This window comes from Pristis pectinata, chromosome 10 (genome assembly GCF_009764475.1).
Source record: "Pristis pectinata isolate sPriPec2 chromosome 10, sPriPec2.1.pri, whole genome shotgun sequence".
Taxonomy (NCBI): domain Eukaryota; kingdom Metazoa; phylum Chordata; class Chondrichthyes; order Rhinopristiformes; family Pristidae; genus Pristis; species Pristis pectinata.
In genome coordinates this window covers 99,299,745-99,318,183 of record NC_067414.1, presented here as the reverse complement: position 1 = coordinate 99,318,183, position 18,439 = coordinate 99,299,745, and the positions used below count along the sequence as shown (strand labels likewise).

At 55.0% G+C, this 18,439-nt stretch overlaps 1 protein-coding gene across 3 annotated transcripts in view; it reads left to right on the top strand.

The window, feature by feature from the left end:
* The first annotated feature begins 4,691 nt into the window (after positions 1 to 4,691).
* The window catches only part of nvl (nuclear VCP like), a 36,559-nt gene continuing 22,811 nt past the window's right edge, over positions 4,692 to 18,439 (top strand). Inside the window, exons 1-7 of one of the 3 annotated variants that reach the window (XM_052024355.1) lie at positions 4,692 to 4,824; positions 5,487 to 5,582; positions 6,275 to 6,345; positions 8,188 to 8,240; positions 9,808 to 9,892; positions 17,294 to 17,345; positions 17,926 to 18,159. In XM_052024355.1, coding sequence (XP_051880315.1) covers positions 5,529 to 5,582; positions 6,275 to 6,345; positions 8,188 to 8,240; positions 9,808 to 9,892; positions 17,294 to 17,345; positions 17,926 to 18,159 — 549 coding nt within the window. In that variant the 5' untranslated portion in view covers positions 4,692 to 4,824; positions 5,487 to 5,528. Of the gene's footprint in view, positions 4,825 to 5,228; positions 5,583 to 6,274; positions 6,346 to 8,187; positions 8,241 to 9,807; positions 9,893 to 17,293; positions 17,346 to 17,925; positions 18,160 to 18,439 lie in introns of those variants that run through there. The other 2 variants (XM_052024354.1, XM_052024356.1) reach the window with 2 other exon arrangements.

Below are 18,439 nucleotides of genomic sequence, written 5' to 3'. Positions count from 1 at the left end.
AACAGGTGCTCTGGCAAGCGGTGCACTGGTGAGACCAGACCCTGGCTTTTGGTCTCCTCGTCTGAAAAAACAACACGTACTTGCAATGGAGGGAGTGAAGTGATGATACGGCAGGTTGATCCCGGAGTGGGCCGTTTGCTGCATGACGAGAGGTAGGTTTATTATTGTCACATGTACCGAGGTTCAGTGAGAAACTTTGTTTTGCATGCCATCCATACAGATCATTTCATCACACCAGTGCATTGAGGTAGTACAAGGGAAAACAATAACAGAATGCAGAATAAAGTGTTACAGTTACAGAGAAAGTGCAGCACAGGCAGACAATAAGGTGCAAGGGTAGATTATGAGGTCAAGAGTCCATCTTATTGTACGAGGTAACTGTTCAATAGTCTTATAACAGCGGGATAGAAGCTGTCCTTGAGCCTGGTGGTACGTGCTTTCAGGCCTTTGCATCATCTGCCCGACAGGAGAGGGGAGAAGAGAGAATGTCCGGGGTGGGTGGGGTCTTTGATTACGTTGGCTGCTTTACTGAGGCATCTGGGAAATGTGGACAGAGTCCATGGAGGGGAGGCTGGTTTCCGTGATGCACTGGGCTGTGTCCACAACTCTGTGGTTTCTTGTGGTCCCGGGCAGAGCAGTTGCCGTACCGAGCTGTGATGTATCTGGATGGGATGCTTTCTGTGGTGCATCGATAAAAATTGGTGAGGCTCAACAGAGGACAACCTTCCGGGTATAGAAAATTCTAAAGATTCAACACTCTGCAAGACGTTCCTATGCAATGTAGTTTTAAATGACTGTACCCCCTCCCCCCCCCAAATCTTTTAACTATGTCCCTTCCTTCAAGATTCTCCCATCAGTGGAAACAGCACAAAATCTTCCCTGTTTAGCCCCTTGCACGTTTTAATAAGATCCTCCCTCATTCTTCTGAGCTCCCCCAATATCATTGATCTAATTTTGTTAGCCGTTTGCAATAGGACAATCCCCTCCTCCCAGGAATTACCCTGGGGAATCTCTCTTGGATTGCCTCCAACACCCCGTTTTGAATAAGGAGAGGAACATTCCACCTGGGAACCCAACTGTGGTCCCATCAACAACCCAGCGATACTTCTGTTCCCAGACTCTAACCCCTTTGCGATAAAGGCCAATATCCCAGTTGTCTTCCAACCACTGGCTGCTCGTGTCTGCTAACATTTGCAACTTGTGCTCGAGAACACCCAGATCCCTCATCTACGATCTCTCATTCCTGGTTCTTTCCTGAGTCAGCAGCAAGAGGTATTCGCAAACTAAGGAGGCACTGTACACAGGACAACAACGGATTACAACAGGACATTGATAGGATGCAGAGCTGGGCTGAGAAGTGGCAGATAGAGTTCAACCCAGATAAGTGTGAAGTGATGCACTTTGGAAGATCGAAGTTGAAGGCAGAATACAAGGTTAATGGCAGGACTCTTAGCAGTGTGGAGGAACAGAGGGATCTTGGGGTCCACGTCCATAGATCCCTCAAGGTTGCCACTCAGGTCGATAGGGTTGTTAAGAAGGCATATGGTGTGTTGGCCTTCATTAGTCGGATTATTGAGTTCAAGAGCCGCGAGGTGATGTTGCAGATCCATAGAACTCTGGTTAGACCACACCTGGAGTATTGTGTGCAGTTCTGGTCACCTCATTATAGGAAGGATGTGGAAGCTTTAGAGAGGGTGCAGAGGAGATTTACCAGGATGCTGCCTGGATTGGAGAGCATGTCTTATGAGGATAGGTTGAGTGAGCTAGGGCTTTTCTCTTTGGAGAGGAGGAGGATGAGAGGTGACTTGATAGAGGTGTACAAGATGATAAGAGGCATAGATCAAGTGGACAGTCAGAGACTTTTTCCCAGGGTGAAAATGGCTCACATGAGGGGACATAATTTTAAGGTGATTGGAGGAAGGTATAAGGGGGATGTCAGAGGTAGGTCTTTTTACACAGAGAGTGGTGGGTGTGTGGAACACACTGCCGGCAGAGGTTGTGGGGGCAGATACATTAGGGACATTTAAGAGACTCTTAGGTAGACACATGAATGATAGAGAAATGGGGGGCTATGTGGGAGGGAAGGGTTAGATAGATCTTAGAGCAGGATAAAATGTTGGTACAATATCGTGGGCCGAAGGGCCTGTACTGTGCTGTAGTGTTCTATGTTCTATACACGTGTTAAGAAGTTATAAAATAAATGACTTTATTAGAGTTATATGAAGATTAACCACTTCAATAAAACACAGAAGGAAAGAAGAATACTCATCATCCAATCCCATACAATGCCAGAGGGAAGCCCAGGTGTCCAGCAGCCTCTTCTGCAGCCGTCTCTCCGCCTTGTGTCAGTCTGTCCCTTCGCACTGGTCGTGGTCCCAGCTCCAGCCCAAGGCGAGATCCCCCTCTTATACCTTTCAAAGCCTCTACCCTGGTACTTTTCCATTCAGCCATGATGCCAGTCTGTACCACCTTATCCCTTGTGAACTCCAGCCTAGGCACAAAACTGAAAAGCGGACAGCGCGTAGAGATGGCATGATTTGCGGAGGGACATGCTTTTGCCATTGTCTAATCTCAAGGCTGCGTACGCCTGTACGTTCTCAAAACATTACCGCATTCCAAGCTGACACCGTCGTGTTGCACAGTTTTGCACATCCCAAAGAGAACTCAAATATGACCTTTGGAAAATTTAACGCTCTTGTACATACTCCCTCTTTCTCTCAGATAATGACCCGCCTTTTGACTTTCCCTTACTGAAGTGTGTGACCTCACACTTCCCCACATTAAACTCCATTGCCCAGTTTTTGTCTGCTCACTTAACCTATCTGTATCCCTTGACGGAGTCTTAATATCTTCATCAAAACTGGCCTCCTTACCTATTTTCATGTCATCCCCAAACTTGGATACTGTACAGAGGACACACAAGAGACCACAGATGCTGGAATCTGGAGCAATAAACAATCTGCTGGAGGAACTCAGCAGGTCGGGCAGCTTCTGTGAGGGGAGAGGAGTTGTTGACTTTTTGGGTCGAGACCCTGCATCAGGACTGAGGATGGAGAGGAGAGATGCTGGTATAAAGAGAGGCGGAGGGGTGAGACTGGTGCTAGTAGGAGGTCTGGGGGGGTGAAGAGGATGGTGGGCAGGAGGGTTGGAGTTGGGGGCTGAGAGTGGAGAGGGGATTTAAAAAGTGGGAGAGGGGTGAGACGGGCTGGTGGTTGACAGGTGGATAGAGGAGGGGTGAAGGATTGCACCCTCCTTCAGGTAAATAGTAAATAACTGGGGGCTAAGAACGGATCCCACGTGTAAAAGGACAACTTCTTGCAGGTGTTGTTTTGCAACAACTCGTTTTCAGACAGGCTGCAACACTTCCTGCGGTGGCAAGAACTGTTAACTGATGCACTGCCCTTTCATGTGGCACCTAGTCAACTGCCTCTGAATTAGGTGCATGGAGGGAAGGTGGGGGGATGCAGATGGGGAGGGGAGGGGTGGAACAGGGCAGATGGGGGGGTGAGGGGGTGGTGGGAGGGGCAGGAGGAGGCAGACGGGGAGGAGAGGGGTGGGAGGGGGTAGATGGTGGGGGGGAGGGGTGGGAAGGGGCAGACGGTGAGGGGGTGGGTCTGGGAGGGTGCAGACGGGGTGGAGGGGTGGGAGGGTGCAGACGGGAGGGGAGGGGTAGGAGGGGGCAGATGGGGGGTGGGGGGCAGACGGGGAGGGGTGGGGTAGGGGGGGCAGATGGTGGGGGCAGACGGGGAGGGGTGGGGGGGCAGACGGGGAGGGGTGGGGTAGGGGGGGCAGATGGTGGGGGCAGATGGGGAGGGGTGGGGTAGGAGGGGGCAGATGGTGGGGGCAGACGGGGAGGGGTGGGGTAGGAGGGGGCAGATGGTGGGGGCAGACGGGGAGGGGTGGGAGGGCAGACAGGGGAGGGGAGGGATAGGAGGGGGCAGATGGTGGGGGTGGGGGGCAGATGGGGAGGGGTGGAGTAGGAGGGGGCAGATGGTGGGGGGCAGACGGGGAGGGGTGGGAGGGGCAGGTGGTGGGGGGAGGGGAGGGGTGGGAGGGGCAGGTGGTGGGGGGAGGGGTGGGGTAGGGGGGCAGATGGTGGGGGGCAGACGGGGAGGGGTGGGGTAGGAGGGGGCAGATGGTGGGGGGCAGACGGGAGGGGTAGGAGGGGGCAGATGGTGGGGGTGGGGGGCAGACGGGGAGGGGTGGGGTAGGAGGGGGCAGATGGTGGGGGGCAGACGGGGAGGGGTGGGGTGGGGGGGCAGATGGGGAGGGGCAGGTGGTGGGGGGTGGGGGGGCAGATGGTGGGGGGCAGACGGGGAGGGGTGGGGGGGCAGATGGTGGGGGGCAGACGGGGAGGGGTGGAGGGGCAGGTGGTGGGGGGCAGACGGGGAGTGGGGGGAGGGGAGGGGTGGGGGGGCAGATGGTGGGGGGCAGACGGGGAGGGGTGGGAGGGGCAGGTGGTGGGGGGCAGACGGGGAGTGGGGGGAGGGGAGGGGTGGGGGGGCAGAGAGCCCCCACCGGTCCCCAGTCCCATCCCCTCCACCATCATCCACCCACCCACCACGCCTCTACCAAGATGGCGGAACAGCAGCAACAACAACACTGCGCACGCGCAGCCGGACCTTCCCAACATGGCGCCGAGACGCCGCACGCGTGCGCAAACTGGATTCCGGTCCTTCCCCTGTGGAGACGGGGCTGCCCGCTGCCTTGCCTGAAGTGACGGCACCCGCACGCCCTCCCTTCTTGCAGGCGGGGGAAAGGACGGACTTTGTGAGGACCCCGGCACAGGACCCCGTAGCACGTTGACTGAAGGGACCGGAGGGGGTGGGTCCGGGGGGAGGGGAGGGGAGGGGAGGGGAGGGGGAGAGGAGTAGGAGGGGAGGGGTGGAGGGGGGTGGGGAGGGGAGGGGGGAGAGGAGTAGGAGGGGAGGGGTGGAGGGGAAGGGTAGGAGGGGTGGTTGGGTGCAGTTGTAGGGTGAGGGGGAGGTGGGGAGGGGGGTAGGTGGTGGAGGAGGGGAGAGGAGGAGAGGGGTGGGGTGGAGGGGGGTAGGAGGGGGTGGTTGGGTGTAGTTGTAGGGTCAGGGGGAAGGGGTAGGTCTGGGTGGGGGTTACCTGGGGTGTAGGAGGACTGGGGTAGGGGTTGTCCTGGGCTGGGGGGCTTGTTGGTTGTTGGGTCATTTGGGGCTGGGGGTTTTGTGTCACCAGGGGACGGGGGCCAAGCGTCCCTGAGATGGGGGCTGTCCCCCTGGGGGGTGGTCCTAGGAATGGGGGAGGGGGCACGTCCTAGGGGTGCAGAGGGTCGAGTGTTCCAGGGGTCGGGGGACGGTGCTGAGCTCCAGCCATGATCTGACTGCGGTTGTCCTCTCGCTCACTGGCCTGTGTCCCGGGCTAGCCGTTTGCCTGTTCCCTGTCGTGGTGTTGTACCCAGGCTGTGTGTACCGGTGGGGTGGGGAGGACCTAGTGTGTGTGACCTATCATATCTCCAGTTACAGGCAGAGCTGGGCTGCCGGTGACAACACACTGTCAGCATGAAGACCAGGAGCCCTCTGGTAGATGCTCGCCTGAAGCACCGGGTGAAACAGGTAAAAGTGTTGGAGGGTGTGTGTTGGCACGGAAACTGGCTGTCACATAGAAAACAAAATGTTGGAATAAATGGGTCCTTTTCAGGCTGTCACTAGTGGAGGGGTTACAGGAGTTGGTTCTTGCCTCTTAATTGTTACTGTACATTAGTGACCTGGAGGAGGGAACCAAATGTAAGGTTTTGAAGTTTGCTGATGATACGGAAATAGGTGGAAGGACATGTTTGAAGAGGGTGTTGTGATTCTGTAGTGGGGTGTAGAGAGATCGAGTGAAGAAATGGAATGTGGATTCAACGTGGGGAAGTGCAAGTTTACGCACTTTGGTAAGAGAAATGGAAAGGTGGATTATTATCTGAAAGAAGAGAGATTGCAAATAAATGAAATTCAGAGGGACCCAAGTCTCCTGGTGCTTGAATCACAACAAGTTCGTGGGCGGGTCGAACGAGTAGTTCAGAAGGCAACGTTGGCCTTTATTGCAAAGGGGTTTGGAGTTTAAGAATCAGAAGCAACAAACAAACTGCTGGAGGAACTCAGCGGGTCTGGCAGCGTCTGTCGGGGGGGGCGGGGGGGGTGGGAAGGGCTGGTTGGCTCTGCAGGTGGACAGGCTGCATCAAATGGTGGGCGTAGGGAGGGGAGGGTGAACGAGGGTTGTAGAGGTTCCGTCTCGAGTCACCTGTCTCCTCTCCACGCTGCAGTACCTCAGTAACAGCAACAGTCGGTATGTGGACATTGGGGTTCTGGCCGCTGACCTCCAACGACAGTACAGGTGAGCTCCTACCGTGCATTCCGAGCGTTCCTTCTGCTCCCCTTCCCCCAGTGAGCTCCCAAACGCACGTCTGACGGATGTTTTGCTGTGGTAATTATTGGAATAGTAGGGTGAAGCAACGGATGTGGTGTCTTTGGACTTCCAGAAGGCCTTTTATAAGGTGTGACACGAGGTTATTAATCGATATCCGAGTATGGAGGTGGTAGACAGTGAACGATGTGGGTGTTTGACCTCTCCCTACATGTCATACTGTGTGTCGTTGTGTGAAAGGTTATGGTCTGTGTGGGGGAGAGAGGAGAGGTCGTGCATGAGCCAGGGTGGTGAAGGAGGGAGGTACCAAGATCTTCTGAAGGCATTTGACGAGGTGACCCATCGAGGGTTACTGCAGGAGGTAACGTCGCAGCAGGATGGAGGAGTGGCTGGGTAACGCGAAACCGGGTCGGTACAAGTGGGATTACTGCTGCTCGGCAAGGTGTAAGAAGCAGTAGTTGGGGTCTCAACGTCTCACAGCTTGTCTAAATGCCGTGTGTAGGTACAGAAGGGAGATTGCTGAATTTACTGTTGACACAAAGCTGGGTCGGGCAGCAAGTGGTGATCACAACAGGGAGGGTTGAGGGGGGTATAACTTGATTAAATGAATGGGCAGAGATTTGGCAAATGGAGTACAGTGTGGTGAAATGTAATTGTCCGTTTTGACAGGAAAAAAACAAACATTTTATCTAAATAGTGAGGAATTGCAGAGCTGAGATTGGACGAGGTTCACTAAAGGCTGGGAGGCAGGTGAACATGTGGTCAGGAAAGCTAGGAGGACGTCTCTGTTCACTGCTCGGGGAATTGAATGCAGAAGTATTTCTGCTTCCGGTGAAGAGGGCTTTGGTGAAACCACATCTGGGGCATTGTGTACAGTTTGGTCCTTGTTTAACGAAGGATGCTGGAAGCAGTTTGGAGAAGGTTCACTGGACTAAAGCAACAACCAATCTGCTGGAGGAACTCGGGGCCGAGCAGCATCTGTGGGAGGGAAGGAACTGTCGACGTTTCGGGTCGAAACCCTGCAGCAGGACTAAACTAGAGTAAAGCCTGGACTAGGAAGGCAGCCTGGACTGGCTCTGCTTGTCTCCACTGGAGGTTAGAAGCATGAGGGGTCCAGTCAGGAGAGGTTGGACAGACTTGGATAATTTCTTCTGGAGGGTCGGAGGCTGCGGAGGGGCACATGTCGGGGAGATAGAGTTTTTCTCCCAGGGTAGAAATGTCAAATATTAGAGGGCATAGCTTTGAGGTGAGGGGTGGGGGGGATGTTTAAAGGCGATGTGTGGGGCAAGTTTCTTACACGGAGAGTGGTGGGTGCCGGAACGGGCTGCCGGGGGAGGTGGTGGAGGCAGAGATTATTGCAGTATTTACGAGGCATTTAGATGAACAGTCTACATCACGGGGTAAACACCACGTGCAGGCAGAGGAGATTAGATTGGATTGGCATCGTGGTCAGCACAGTATCGTGGGCCGAAGGGCCTGTTCCTGTGCTGTACTGTTGTATGTTCCATGGCTGGATTGAAATATAAGATTCTGAGGGGTCCTGATGAGATGGATGCAGAGAGATGGTTCCTCCTTTGGGAGAATCTGTAACAAGGGGTCAAACTTCAGAAGTCAGACAGTGCTGGTTTAACAGATGGAGGGAATGCTGAGGGTTGTGAATTTTGGGAACCCCCTTGCTCGAAGGGTGGTGGGAGCAGGGTATTCCAGTACTGGATGGCAGAGTTAAGGGGCAGTTGGTAAAGGGGTGACTGGTTACGGGATTAGTGGGAGAGTCTGGGTGGTGGTAACATCTCCTTTTCCCCTCCCCCATAGCATGGACTACGGGCGCAGGAAGAGGAACGTCTTCCGGATCCAGGTGGAGAAGGGTGAGTCGGACACCGTGACGGTGGGGGTGGTGTTTGGTGTTGGGTTCCAGGGGTGGTGAGAGCTGATGAGATGTCAGGCTCCCGTTGGGGAAGGGTGCAGTGCAGTGTGGTGGGATGCACTGGGTGTCAGGGTGAGGCTCCCTCCTGTAGCAGGAGGGTCATCGACCTCAGGAAGTGGGGTGGAGTACACCCCCCCCAACATCCGTCTGTGTCAAAGGTGCTGAGGCAAGCTGGTTGAGAGCTTCAAGTTCCTTGCTGTGAACATCACCAACAACTTGTCCCGCTCCAACCATGTGGACACCACGGCCAAGAAAGCTCACCAGTGCCTCTACTCCCTCAGAAGCCTAAGGAAATTCAGCATGTCCCCACTGACACTCACCAACTTTTACGGAAGACCCATAGAAAGCATCCTATCCGGATGCGTCACGGCTCGGTACGGCAACTGCTCTGCCCGGGACCGCAAGAAACTGCAGAGAGTTGTGGACACAGCCCAGCACATCCCGGGCACCAGCCTCCCCTCCATGGACTCTGTCTACACTTCCTATTGCCTCAGGATGCAGCCAACATAATCAAAGACCCCACCCACCCGGACTTTCTCTCTTCTCCCCCCTCCCATCAGGCTGAAGATAGAAAAGCCTGAGAGCATGTACCACCAGGCTCAAGGACAGCTTCTATCCCGCTGTTATCAGACTTTTGAATGTGAAGAAATGAACTCTTGACCTCACAATCTACCTCGTTGTGGCCCTTGCACCTTACTGTCTGCCTGCCCTGCACTCTCTCTGTAACGGTAGCACGATGTACTGCATTCTGTTTCCATTTGTGCTGCCTTGACGTACTTACATTTGGAATGATCTGTATGGATGTTGTTCCTTGAGTGTGTCCAGCACTGTGTGCAGCCCTCGCCCGGGTGTTGTACACAGCTGTAGCGTGCTCTCCCTGCTCCTGGAGTCTCTGTTCCCGATACTGCCAGCTGACCAATCCTGCACCCTTGGGAACACGTCAACACCACTCACACTGCAGCCTGTCCCCCCTCCCGTTCCCCCCTCCCACCGCCTGCCCCCTCATGTGTTCCCCTCTCCCACCCCCCCGCCCCCTCGTGTGTTTCCGTTCCCCCCACCCCGTCCCCCCTCGTGTCCCCCCCCACCCCGTCCCCCCTCCCGTTCCCCCCCACCCCGTCCCCCCTCCCGTTCCCCCCCCACCCCGTCCCCCCTCCCGTTCCCCCCCCACCCCGTCCCCCTCCCGTTCCCCCCCCACCCCGTCCCCCCTCCTGTTCCCCCCCCACCCCGTCCCCCCCTCCTGTTCCCCCCCACCCCCGTCCCCCCTCCTGTTCCCCTGTCCCCCCACTTCCTGTCCCCTCCCACTTCCTGTCCCCCCTCCTGTGTTCCCCCCCCACTCCCCGTCCCTTCGGTCTCCCCCACTGACAGTGCCTCTCCTGTCTCCACAGTGTCCCCTCAGTGTCCCCCCCCCCCCCCCCCCCCCCCCCCCCACTGACGGTGCCTGTCCTGTCTCCACAGTGTCCCCTCGGTGTCCTCCCCCCCCACTGACGGTGCCTCTCCTGTCTCCACAGTGTACCAGTTGATCAGCAGCAAGGCCTTGGATTATGAAGAGGAGCATCTCGCCAAACGTGCCCGTCAGAGCCACGATGACCATGGGTAGGGAACTGCCTCGGGGGGAGGTTTCCTGGTGATCTGCCCCTGGTTACCCAGTACCCCTCCATCAGCTCCCCCTTCCGCCTCTGCCCCAACAAGCCAGTGTGTCCCGTCCCCACAGGCAGCGGCCTTGAAGAGCACAGGGCTGGGGTGAGGTGTCAGTGGTTGGGGGGATCTTTCACCCAGCACGGTCGGAGTTAATGAATGTTTGGATGAGCCCTTGATTCACCAAAGCAGGAAAGGCTGTGGGGTTAATGGCGATGGGTATGTGATGGTCAGCAGGGACGTGGTGGGCCGAAGGGCCTGTCCCTGTGTGTGTGACTGACTCTGGGTCAAGTCTGGAGGGGTGCGCCCCGGGGATTTGTCTCCGGGGAGTCTCTCTCACTCCTCCACCGACACACGGTAGCAGCAGTGTGTCCCATCTACAGGAGGCACTGCAGCAACTCACCGAGTCTCCTCAGACAGCACCTTCCAAACCTACCACCTCTACCAGCTCGAAGGACAAGGGCAGCACAAGCACGGGGACACCACCCCCTGTATTGGGGGGGGGGGGAACGACACCACCCCCTGTATTGGGGGGGGGGGGAACGACACCACCCCCTGTATTGGCGGGGGCGAACGACACGACACCACCCCCTGTATTGGGGGGGGGACGACACCACCCCTGTATTGGGGGGGAAATGACACCACACCCTGTATTGGGGGGGACACCACCCCCTGGACGGGGGGGAGCGGGGGGGTGGGGGGAGAGAGAAACACCACCCCCCTGGATGGGGAGCTCCACCCCCGGAAGGTGCCCTCCAAGCCACACACCATCCTGAGTTGGAAATATATCACCGTTCCTTCACCGTCACAGGGTGAAAATCCTGGAACTCCTTCCCTGACAGCACTGCGGGTGTCCCCACACCTCGGACTGCAGCTGTTCAAGAAGGCAGCTCACTGCCACCTTGTCAGGGACAGTGAGGGACGGTGACTAAATGCTGCCTCTGTCTGCACAACCCACGTCCCATGAATGAACAATAACAAAAAGAATGGCTTTTTACTGAACTCTTTATATACTTTCTTCTCTTTGGTGAATTAGTTTATTATTGTCACATGTACAGTGAAAAACTTTGTTTTGCATGCCATCCATACAGGTCACTTCTGTACAACAGTGCATTGAGATAGTACAGGGGAAAACAATAACAGAATGCAGAATAAAGTTACAGTTACAGAGAAAGTGCAGGGCAGGCAGACAATAAGGTGCAAGGCCATTCCCTGCCCTGAGTGTGTGACGTGACAGAATGGAGGGAGCTTTGTGGAGTCTGGCAGCATAGGATCAGGCCCTTCAGCCCACCGTGGAGTACTTACCTGCACTCACCGCATTTGCCTGCACTCGGGTCACCTGCCTCCGACCGCCCTTCCTTGGGGCAGTGGGTTCCAGATTTCCCACCCTCTGGGTGGGGAAAAGGCCTTCCTTAGGTCTCTGTAAACCACCGAGCCCCTTACCCTTAAACCTGTGTCCTCCAGTTCCAGGGTTCTATGCCGTGGGGAGAAGTTTCCCACTCTCTACCCTATCTCAATCTCCACAATGTTCTCCCACTAACACGTAACCTCTCACCGAGCTTCACTCCCTGAGACTGGGGTCACACGGCACAGAAACAGGCCTTTTGGCCCAACTGGTCCATGCCGACCAAGATTCCCATCTAAGCTGGTCCCATTTGCCCACATTTGGCCCATGTCCCTCTAAACCTTTCCTGTCCATGTACCTGTCCAAGTACCTTTTAAATGTTGTTCATGTACCTGCCTCAACCACTTCCTCTGGCAGCTCGTTCCACACACTGACCACCCCCTGGGTGGAAAAGTTGCCCCTCAGGTTCCTATTAAATCTCTCCCCTCTCACCTTAAACCCCTGCCCTCTAGTTCTTGATTCCCCAACCCTGGGGAAGTGACTGTACACGTTCACCCTATCTATGCCCCTCATGATTTTATACACCTTTATAAGATCAGCCCCAACCTCTCTCCATTAGGTCCAGGACTGCCCTGTCTCCAGTTTGACTTATATCGGCTCAAAAAGTTCTGGGTGCACTTCAAAAATCCCAACCAGTCTAATCTTTCCACACCAAGGCCATCCCAGTAAACGTTGGGCAAGTTGCAACCCCCTCCCACGATAACCCTATTGCTCTCTACGTCAGCTCCTTTATCTCCTGCTGACTGTCAGGTCTGTAGTACACTCCCAACAAAGTGATGCTCCCTTTTTATCCCTAAGCTGAACCTAAATGGCCCCTTCTGAAGAAACAAGCTGCTGAAGGAACTCAGCGGCTCGAGCAGTGTCTGTGGAGAGGGGAAAGGAATCGTTGACGTTTCCGGTCAGGCTCCTGATGCGGGGTTTCGATCCGGATCGTCGATAATTCCTGTCCCCTCCCCACAGATGCTGCTGGACCTGCTCAGTTCCTTCAGCAGGTTGTGTGTTGCTCCAGATTGCAGCACCCGCAGTCTCGCATGTCTCTCTTCTGAAGAACCTTTCAGGCTATCCTCCTCCGTTCCACTTCCGTCCCGTGTCGTGCCTGCCGTCTCCCTACCCTGGGATGTTGAGTTGCGAGTCCTGCCCTTCCTTCAACCAATGTGCTATCCCCAGTGCTGATCAATGCTCTCCGTTCATCTGCCTTACTGGCCAGACTCCTTGCATTAAAATAGACTTAGTTCAGTCTCCCATGTGCGCTATCGCCCTCACACCTGCTCTGGGCCAACTTCCCCTTGTATATTTGACAGTACTCTCTGCCTCCCACCAACTATACATGAACCGTGTCCCGTTCCCCTGCCAGCTTAGTTAAACTATCCCCTACCCTGGCTGTTGGAGGTGTTCCAGTGCAGCCTGTCCTGCTTGTACAGTTCCCACCTTCCCCACTGATCCAGAAATTCCCCCCGTTCTCTACGCCATACTTCCTTTAGCCATACTGATCCATCCTGCTATTCCCATACTCACTGGCCCGTGGAAATGAACCAGAGATTACTGCCCTTGGAGGTCCCCTTCAGAAATCTGTGACCCAGCTCCCTAAATTCACGCTAATGGGACTTCATCCGTCTTTGACCTACATTAGTATCAGTGTGGACCCCAACTTCGGGCTGTTTGCCCACACCCTTTAGAAATCTTCGCAACTCTTAGACACAAGTAGATAGGGTAGAGAAGGAGTTGTTTAGCGTGCTGGCCTTCATCAGTCAGGGCAGTGAGTACAGGAGTTGGGAAGTTATGTTACAGTTATATAAGACATTGGTGAGGCCGCACTTGGAGTGTGTGTACAGTTTTGGTCGCCGTGTTATAGGAAAGGTGTTATTAAACTCGAAAGAGTGCAGAAACGATTCACCAGGATGTTGCTTGGATTTGGGGGCCTGAGTTACAGGGAGAGGTTGTGTAGACAAGGGCTTTATTCCCTGGAATGCAGGAGATTGAGGGGTGACCTGGTAGAGGTGTATAAGATCATGAGGGGCATAGACAGGGTGAAAGCACACAGTCTTTTTCCCAGGGACGGGTGCTAAAAAGAAGAGGGCATAGGTTTAAGATCAGAGGCGAGAGGTTTAAAAGGGACGTCAGGGGCAGCTTCTTCACACAAAGGGTGGTGCGTATTTGGAACGAGCTGCCAGAAACAGTGGTTGAGGTGGGCACATCAGCAACGTTTAAAAGCCGTCGAGATAAGTCCATGGATGGGAGAGGTTTAGAGGGCTATGGGCCGAATGCTGGCAGATGGGACTAGCCCACTGGGCAACACATGGACGAGTTGGGCCGAAGGGCCTGTTTCCATGTCAATTGTATTCAGGTTTGGTCTCCCTGCTGTTGGAAAGATGTTGTTAAACTGGGAAGCGTGTTAGAGAGAACTGTCAGCCTCGCAGATACAGCACGGTGCCTCAAGGTGGTGCCCAAGCTCCATAACCCGGCACTGGAGCACCATGTGCAGTTGTGCTCACCGCACTGTGGGAAGGTTGTGTAGGCTTTGGAGAGGGTGTAGAACTGGCTCACCGGGATGTTGCCTGGATTAGAGAGTATCAGCTATCAGGAGAGGTTGTGGACATACTTTGGAGGCTGAGGGGAGACCTGCTAGAGGTTTATATAAAAAATTACGAGAGGAATAGATAGGGCAGATGGTCAGTCATTTTCCCAGGGTGGCAATGTCAAATACTAGACAGCATAGCTTTAAGGGCTTGAGGGGAAGGTTTAAAGGAGAGTTGCAAGACCATTATTTTTACGCAGCAAGTGGTGGATGCCGGCAGTGTGCTGCCAGGGAGGTAGTGGAAGCAGATATAGTGGCAGCGTTTAAGGGGCATTTAGCCAGACGTGAAGAGGCAGGGGGTGGAGGGATACAGACCACGTGCAGGCAGACGGGATTAGTCTAGATCGACATCACGGTCGGCACAGACGTGGTGGGCCGAAGGGCCTGTTCTGTATTCCACATTGGACAAACCGAAGGCACTTCTGATAGATGCCGTCGTCCAGGCCTCAAGCAGCATCTCAGATTGTCAGAGCGTTCGGTGACAAGCCGAACCTCCTTACCCTACATCGAACACTACAGCACAGTACAGGCCCTTCGGCCCACAATGTTGTGCTGACATTTTATGCTGCTCTAAGATCTATCTAACCCTTCCCTCCCACATAGACACATGAATGATAGAAAAATAGGGGGCTATCTAAGAATCTCTTAAATGTCCCTAATGTATCTGCCCCCACAACCTCTGCCGGCAGTGCGTTCCACACACCCACCACTCTGTGTAAAAAAAAAACTTACCCCTGACATCCCCCTTATACCTTCCTCCAATCACCTTAAAATTATGTCCCCTCGTGTTAGCCATTGTCAGCCTGGGAAAAAGTCTCTGACTGTCCACTGGATCTATGCCTCTTATCATCTTGTACACCTCTATCAAGTCACCTCTCATCCTCCTGGTAAATCTCCTCTGCACCCTCTCTAAAGCTTCCCCGTCCTTTCTATAATGAGGTGACCAGAACTGAACACAATACTCCAAGTGTGGTCTGACCAGAGTTCTACAGAGCTGCAACATCGCCTCGCGGCTCTTGAACTCAGTACTCCGACTAATGAAGGCCAACACTCCATAAGCCTTCTTAACAACCCTATCGACCTGTGTGGCAACTTTGAAGGATCTATGGACGTGGACCCCAAGATCCCTCTGTTCCTCCACATTGCTAAGAGTCCTGCCATTAACCTTGTATTCTGCCTTCAACTTCGATCTTCCAAAGTGCATCACTTCACACTTATCTGGGTTGAACTCCATCTGCCACTTCTCAGCCCAGGTCTGCATCCTATCAATGTCCTGTTGTAATCTACAGCAACCTTCTACACTATCCACAACACCACCAACCTTCGTGTCATCAGCAAACTTACTAACCTACCCTCCCACATCCTCATCCAAGTCAGTTATAAAAATCACAAAGAGCAGGGGTCCCAGAACAGATTCCTGTGGAACACCACTGGTCACCGACTTCCAGGCAGAATACGCTCCATCTACCACCACCCTCTGTCTTCTATGGGTGAGCCAATTCCGAATCCACACAGCCAAGTTTCCCTGGATCCCATGCCTCTTGACTCTGAAGAAAGTAAAGACACTGGTGCACTGTCCTTATGGTTGCATCTGTGTGTCAGACAAACTGAAGCTAATTGACTTCGATAACAAAGGAATTACAAACACGAGTGATAATCACAGTAACACAGGTCACAGTTAGAATTAACGAGTGATTACAATTATAAATTATGGAAGTCAGAGTTACAGTTAATTGGGCCTCTTGTTTACCTGCTCACCTGAAGCTGAAAGCTCCAGTGAAAAGCAGCCTGCAAAGATTTAACTGTAAAAGTTTCCAGCTTCCACCCGAATAAACTCAATAAAATAAAATACACTTAGCCCCCGCTTACTTACCGAAGCTCGCGCTCTGTGTCATTTCACTCTGTATCTACTTCGTGACTTTTTAAATAGAGGGTCAATTTACAGAATTGAAGCCTGACTAGGTTTGGGTGTCCCACAGGGTCTGGGCTGAGTGTGTGACCTACCCTGGAGTGCACCTTGCAGCATATTACAGTCTTGATCCAGTCATAATTTAGCCCAACTTAATGAAGCTGGTGTCTTGGGCAGACTGTTGTCCCTGCCCTGGGGGAGTGTGATGGGATGGTGGTACAGCACGGAAGCAGGCCCTTCGGCCCAACTCTTCCATACTGACCCAGTTGCTACCTGGTCCCATTTGCCTGCATCCCTTGAAACGTTTCCTGTCTGCAGACTTGTCCAAGTGCCTTTTAAACGCTGTAATTGAACCCACCTCTACTAATTCCTCTGGCAGCTCGTTCCTCTTTTACTTTCTTCCTATCTTAAATTTTTTCTGCCGTTCCTTGGCCCACTCTCCCACTCGTCCTAGATCCTGCTGTAATCTTAAATAATCTTCACTATCCACAACACCACAAGGTTTGGAGTCATTCACAGACTCACGAACCACACCAGCTACATTCTCATCCAAGCCGTTAATATAGATGACAGACAGCAGTGGAGCCAGCACCGATCCCTGTGGCACACCGTGGTTACAGAATCCACTGCCTCCCTCTGACTCCTGCCACCAAGTCAATTTTGTCTCCAACTTGCTGGTGCGTCCTGGATCCCATGTATCTCACCTTCCAGACTGGCTTTCCATGCAGATCCTTGTCAAAGGCCTGGCTGAAGAGCACGTAGACCACCCTGCCTTCATCAAACCTCTTGCCACCTCTTCAAAAAAGGAACTCAACCAAACTTCTGAGCTGTGACTTGGCATGAAGCCGCGCTGACGATCGCCGACATCAGTGGGGGGGGGGGTCACAGGTGGGGATTCTGGGGGACAGGGTCTACCAGCATTTAGAAAGATGACAACTGATAAAGGATGGTCAGCAGGGTTTTATATCAGTGCGGGGGGAGCCTCAGCCCGTGTCCGACCCCGGGAGTGTGTGACGGGATGGTGCGGGGGGAGCCTCACCCTGTGTCCGACCCCGGGAGTGTGTGACGGGACGGTGCGGGGGGAGCCTCACCCCGTGTCCGACCCCGGGAGTGTGTGACGGGACGGTGCGGGGGGAGCCTCACCCCGTGTCCGACCCCGGGAGTGTGTGACGGGACGGTGCGGGGGGAGCCTCACCCCGTGTCCGACCCCGGGAGTGTGTGACGGGACGGTGCGGGGGGAGCCTCACCCCGTGTCCGACCCCGGGAGTGTGTGACGGGACGGTGCGGGGGGAGCCTCACCCCGTGTCCGACCCCGGGAGTGTGTGACGGGACGGTGCGGGGGGAGCCTCACCCCGTGTCCGACCCCGGGAGTGTGTGACGGGACGGTGCGGAGGGAGCTTCACTCTGTGTCTGACCTGTGCTGTCTCTTTGTTGAAATCCCCTTATTCATTGCTGACTTTTGCTCCACAGTTCAGAGGTGATCATCGATTCATCTGACAGTGAGGATTACCCAGAGTATCCGGTAATTAGAGCTGGTCGAGGTGTTGTGGTTGGTGGATCAGTGTCGGCTGTGGGCATTACCTAGTGGGCACCACATCCCTCCCTGGGTGGGCACCACATCGCTGGGTGTGAGGGTGGCGGGTGGTATTTGGACAGTGGGATAGGGGAGGTTGAGGTGGTGCCTGGCTGTGTGGAGGCTGGGTGGGGAGGTGGGTTTACTGTGGGCCTGGGTGTGTTATGTGATGAGATAGGGTGGGGGGATTCGGTTGGTGATGGGAAGACATTGGTGTGGCTCTGTGCAGGGGCTGGGTGGCGAGGTGGGGGTCACGGTGGGATAGGGTGCATGTGTTTGAGGTGGGGGGAGGTGAGCTGGGAGGATTTGGCTGGTGGTGGGAGGGACTCACTATCAGATCCCTGGAGAACTGGGGGGTAACGAGGAGAGGGTCGTTTTCCTGCCCCCTCCCCCCCTCCCTCTCTCTCTCCCTTCCTCTGCCACCCTCACCCACTCCCTCCTCCCCTCTCTCTCCCTCTCTCCCCCCCGTTACCCCCCAGACTCCCCCTGCCCCTCCCATTCTCACCCAGTCTCTCTCTCCCCTCCCCAGACGACCAACCACATGAACTCGTCGCTGCTGAGCCTTTACCGGGGGACAGATGGGGATCCCAGCCCTGCTCCGAGGAAGGTGCCCGAGGGCAGCAGCACGCCGGGACAGGCAGCTCGGCGGGCAGAAGGGTTGGAAAGGACCCCGGGTGGGACGGAGGTGTCCCCGGGGGGCTGGTTCATTGACCGAGCGCCGGGGACAGTTCCCACCGACGAGGAGACTCCACACGGCTCCCAGGTAGTGTGGCTGTCTGTGTGTGTCTGGGGTGTTCACTGCTCCCCCGCCATCCCCAACCTCTCCTCCCCCCTCCCCCTCACCCACCTCTCCTCTCCCCTCTCCCCTCACCCCTCACCCACCCCCTCACCCTCCCTCCCTCCCTCCCCCACCCCCTCACCCTCCCTCCCCCCTCCCTCCTCTCCCTCCCTCCTTCCCCTCTCCAACTCTCCCCTCCCCCACCCTTCCTCATCCCCGCCCTCCAACTCTCCCCTCCCCTACCCGTCTCCCTCCCTCCCCCTCC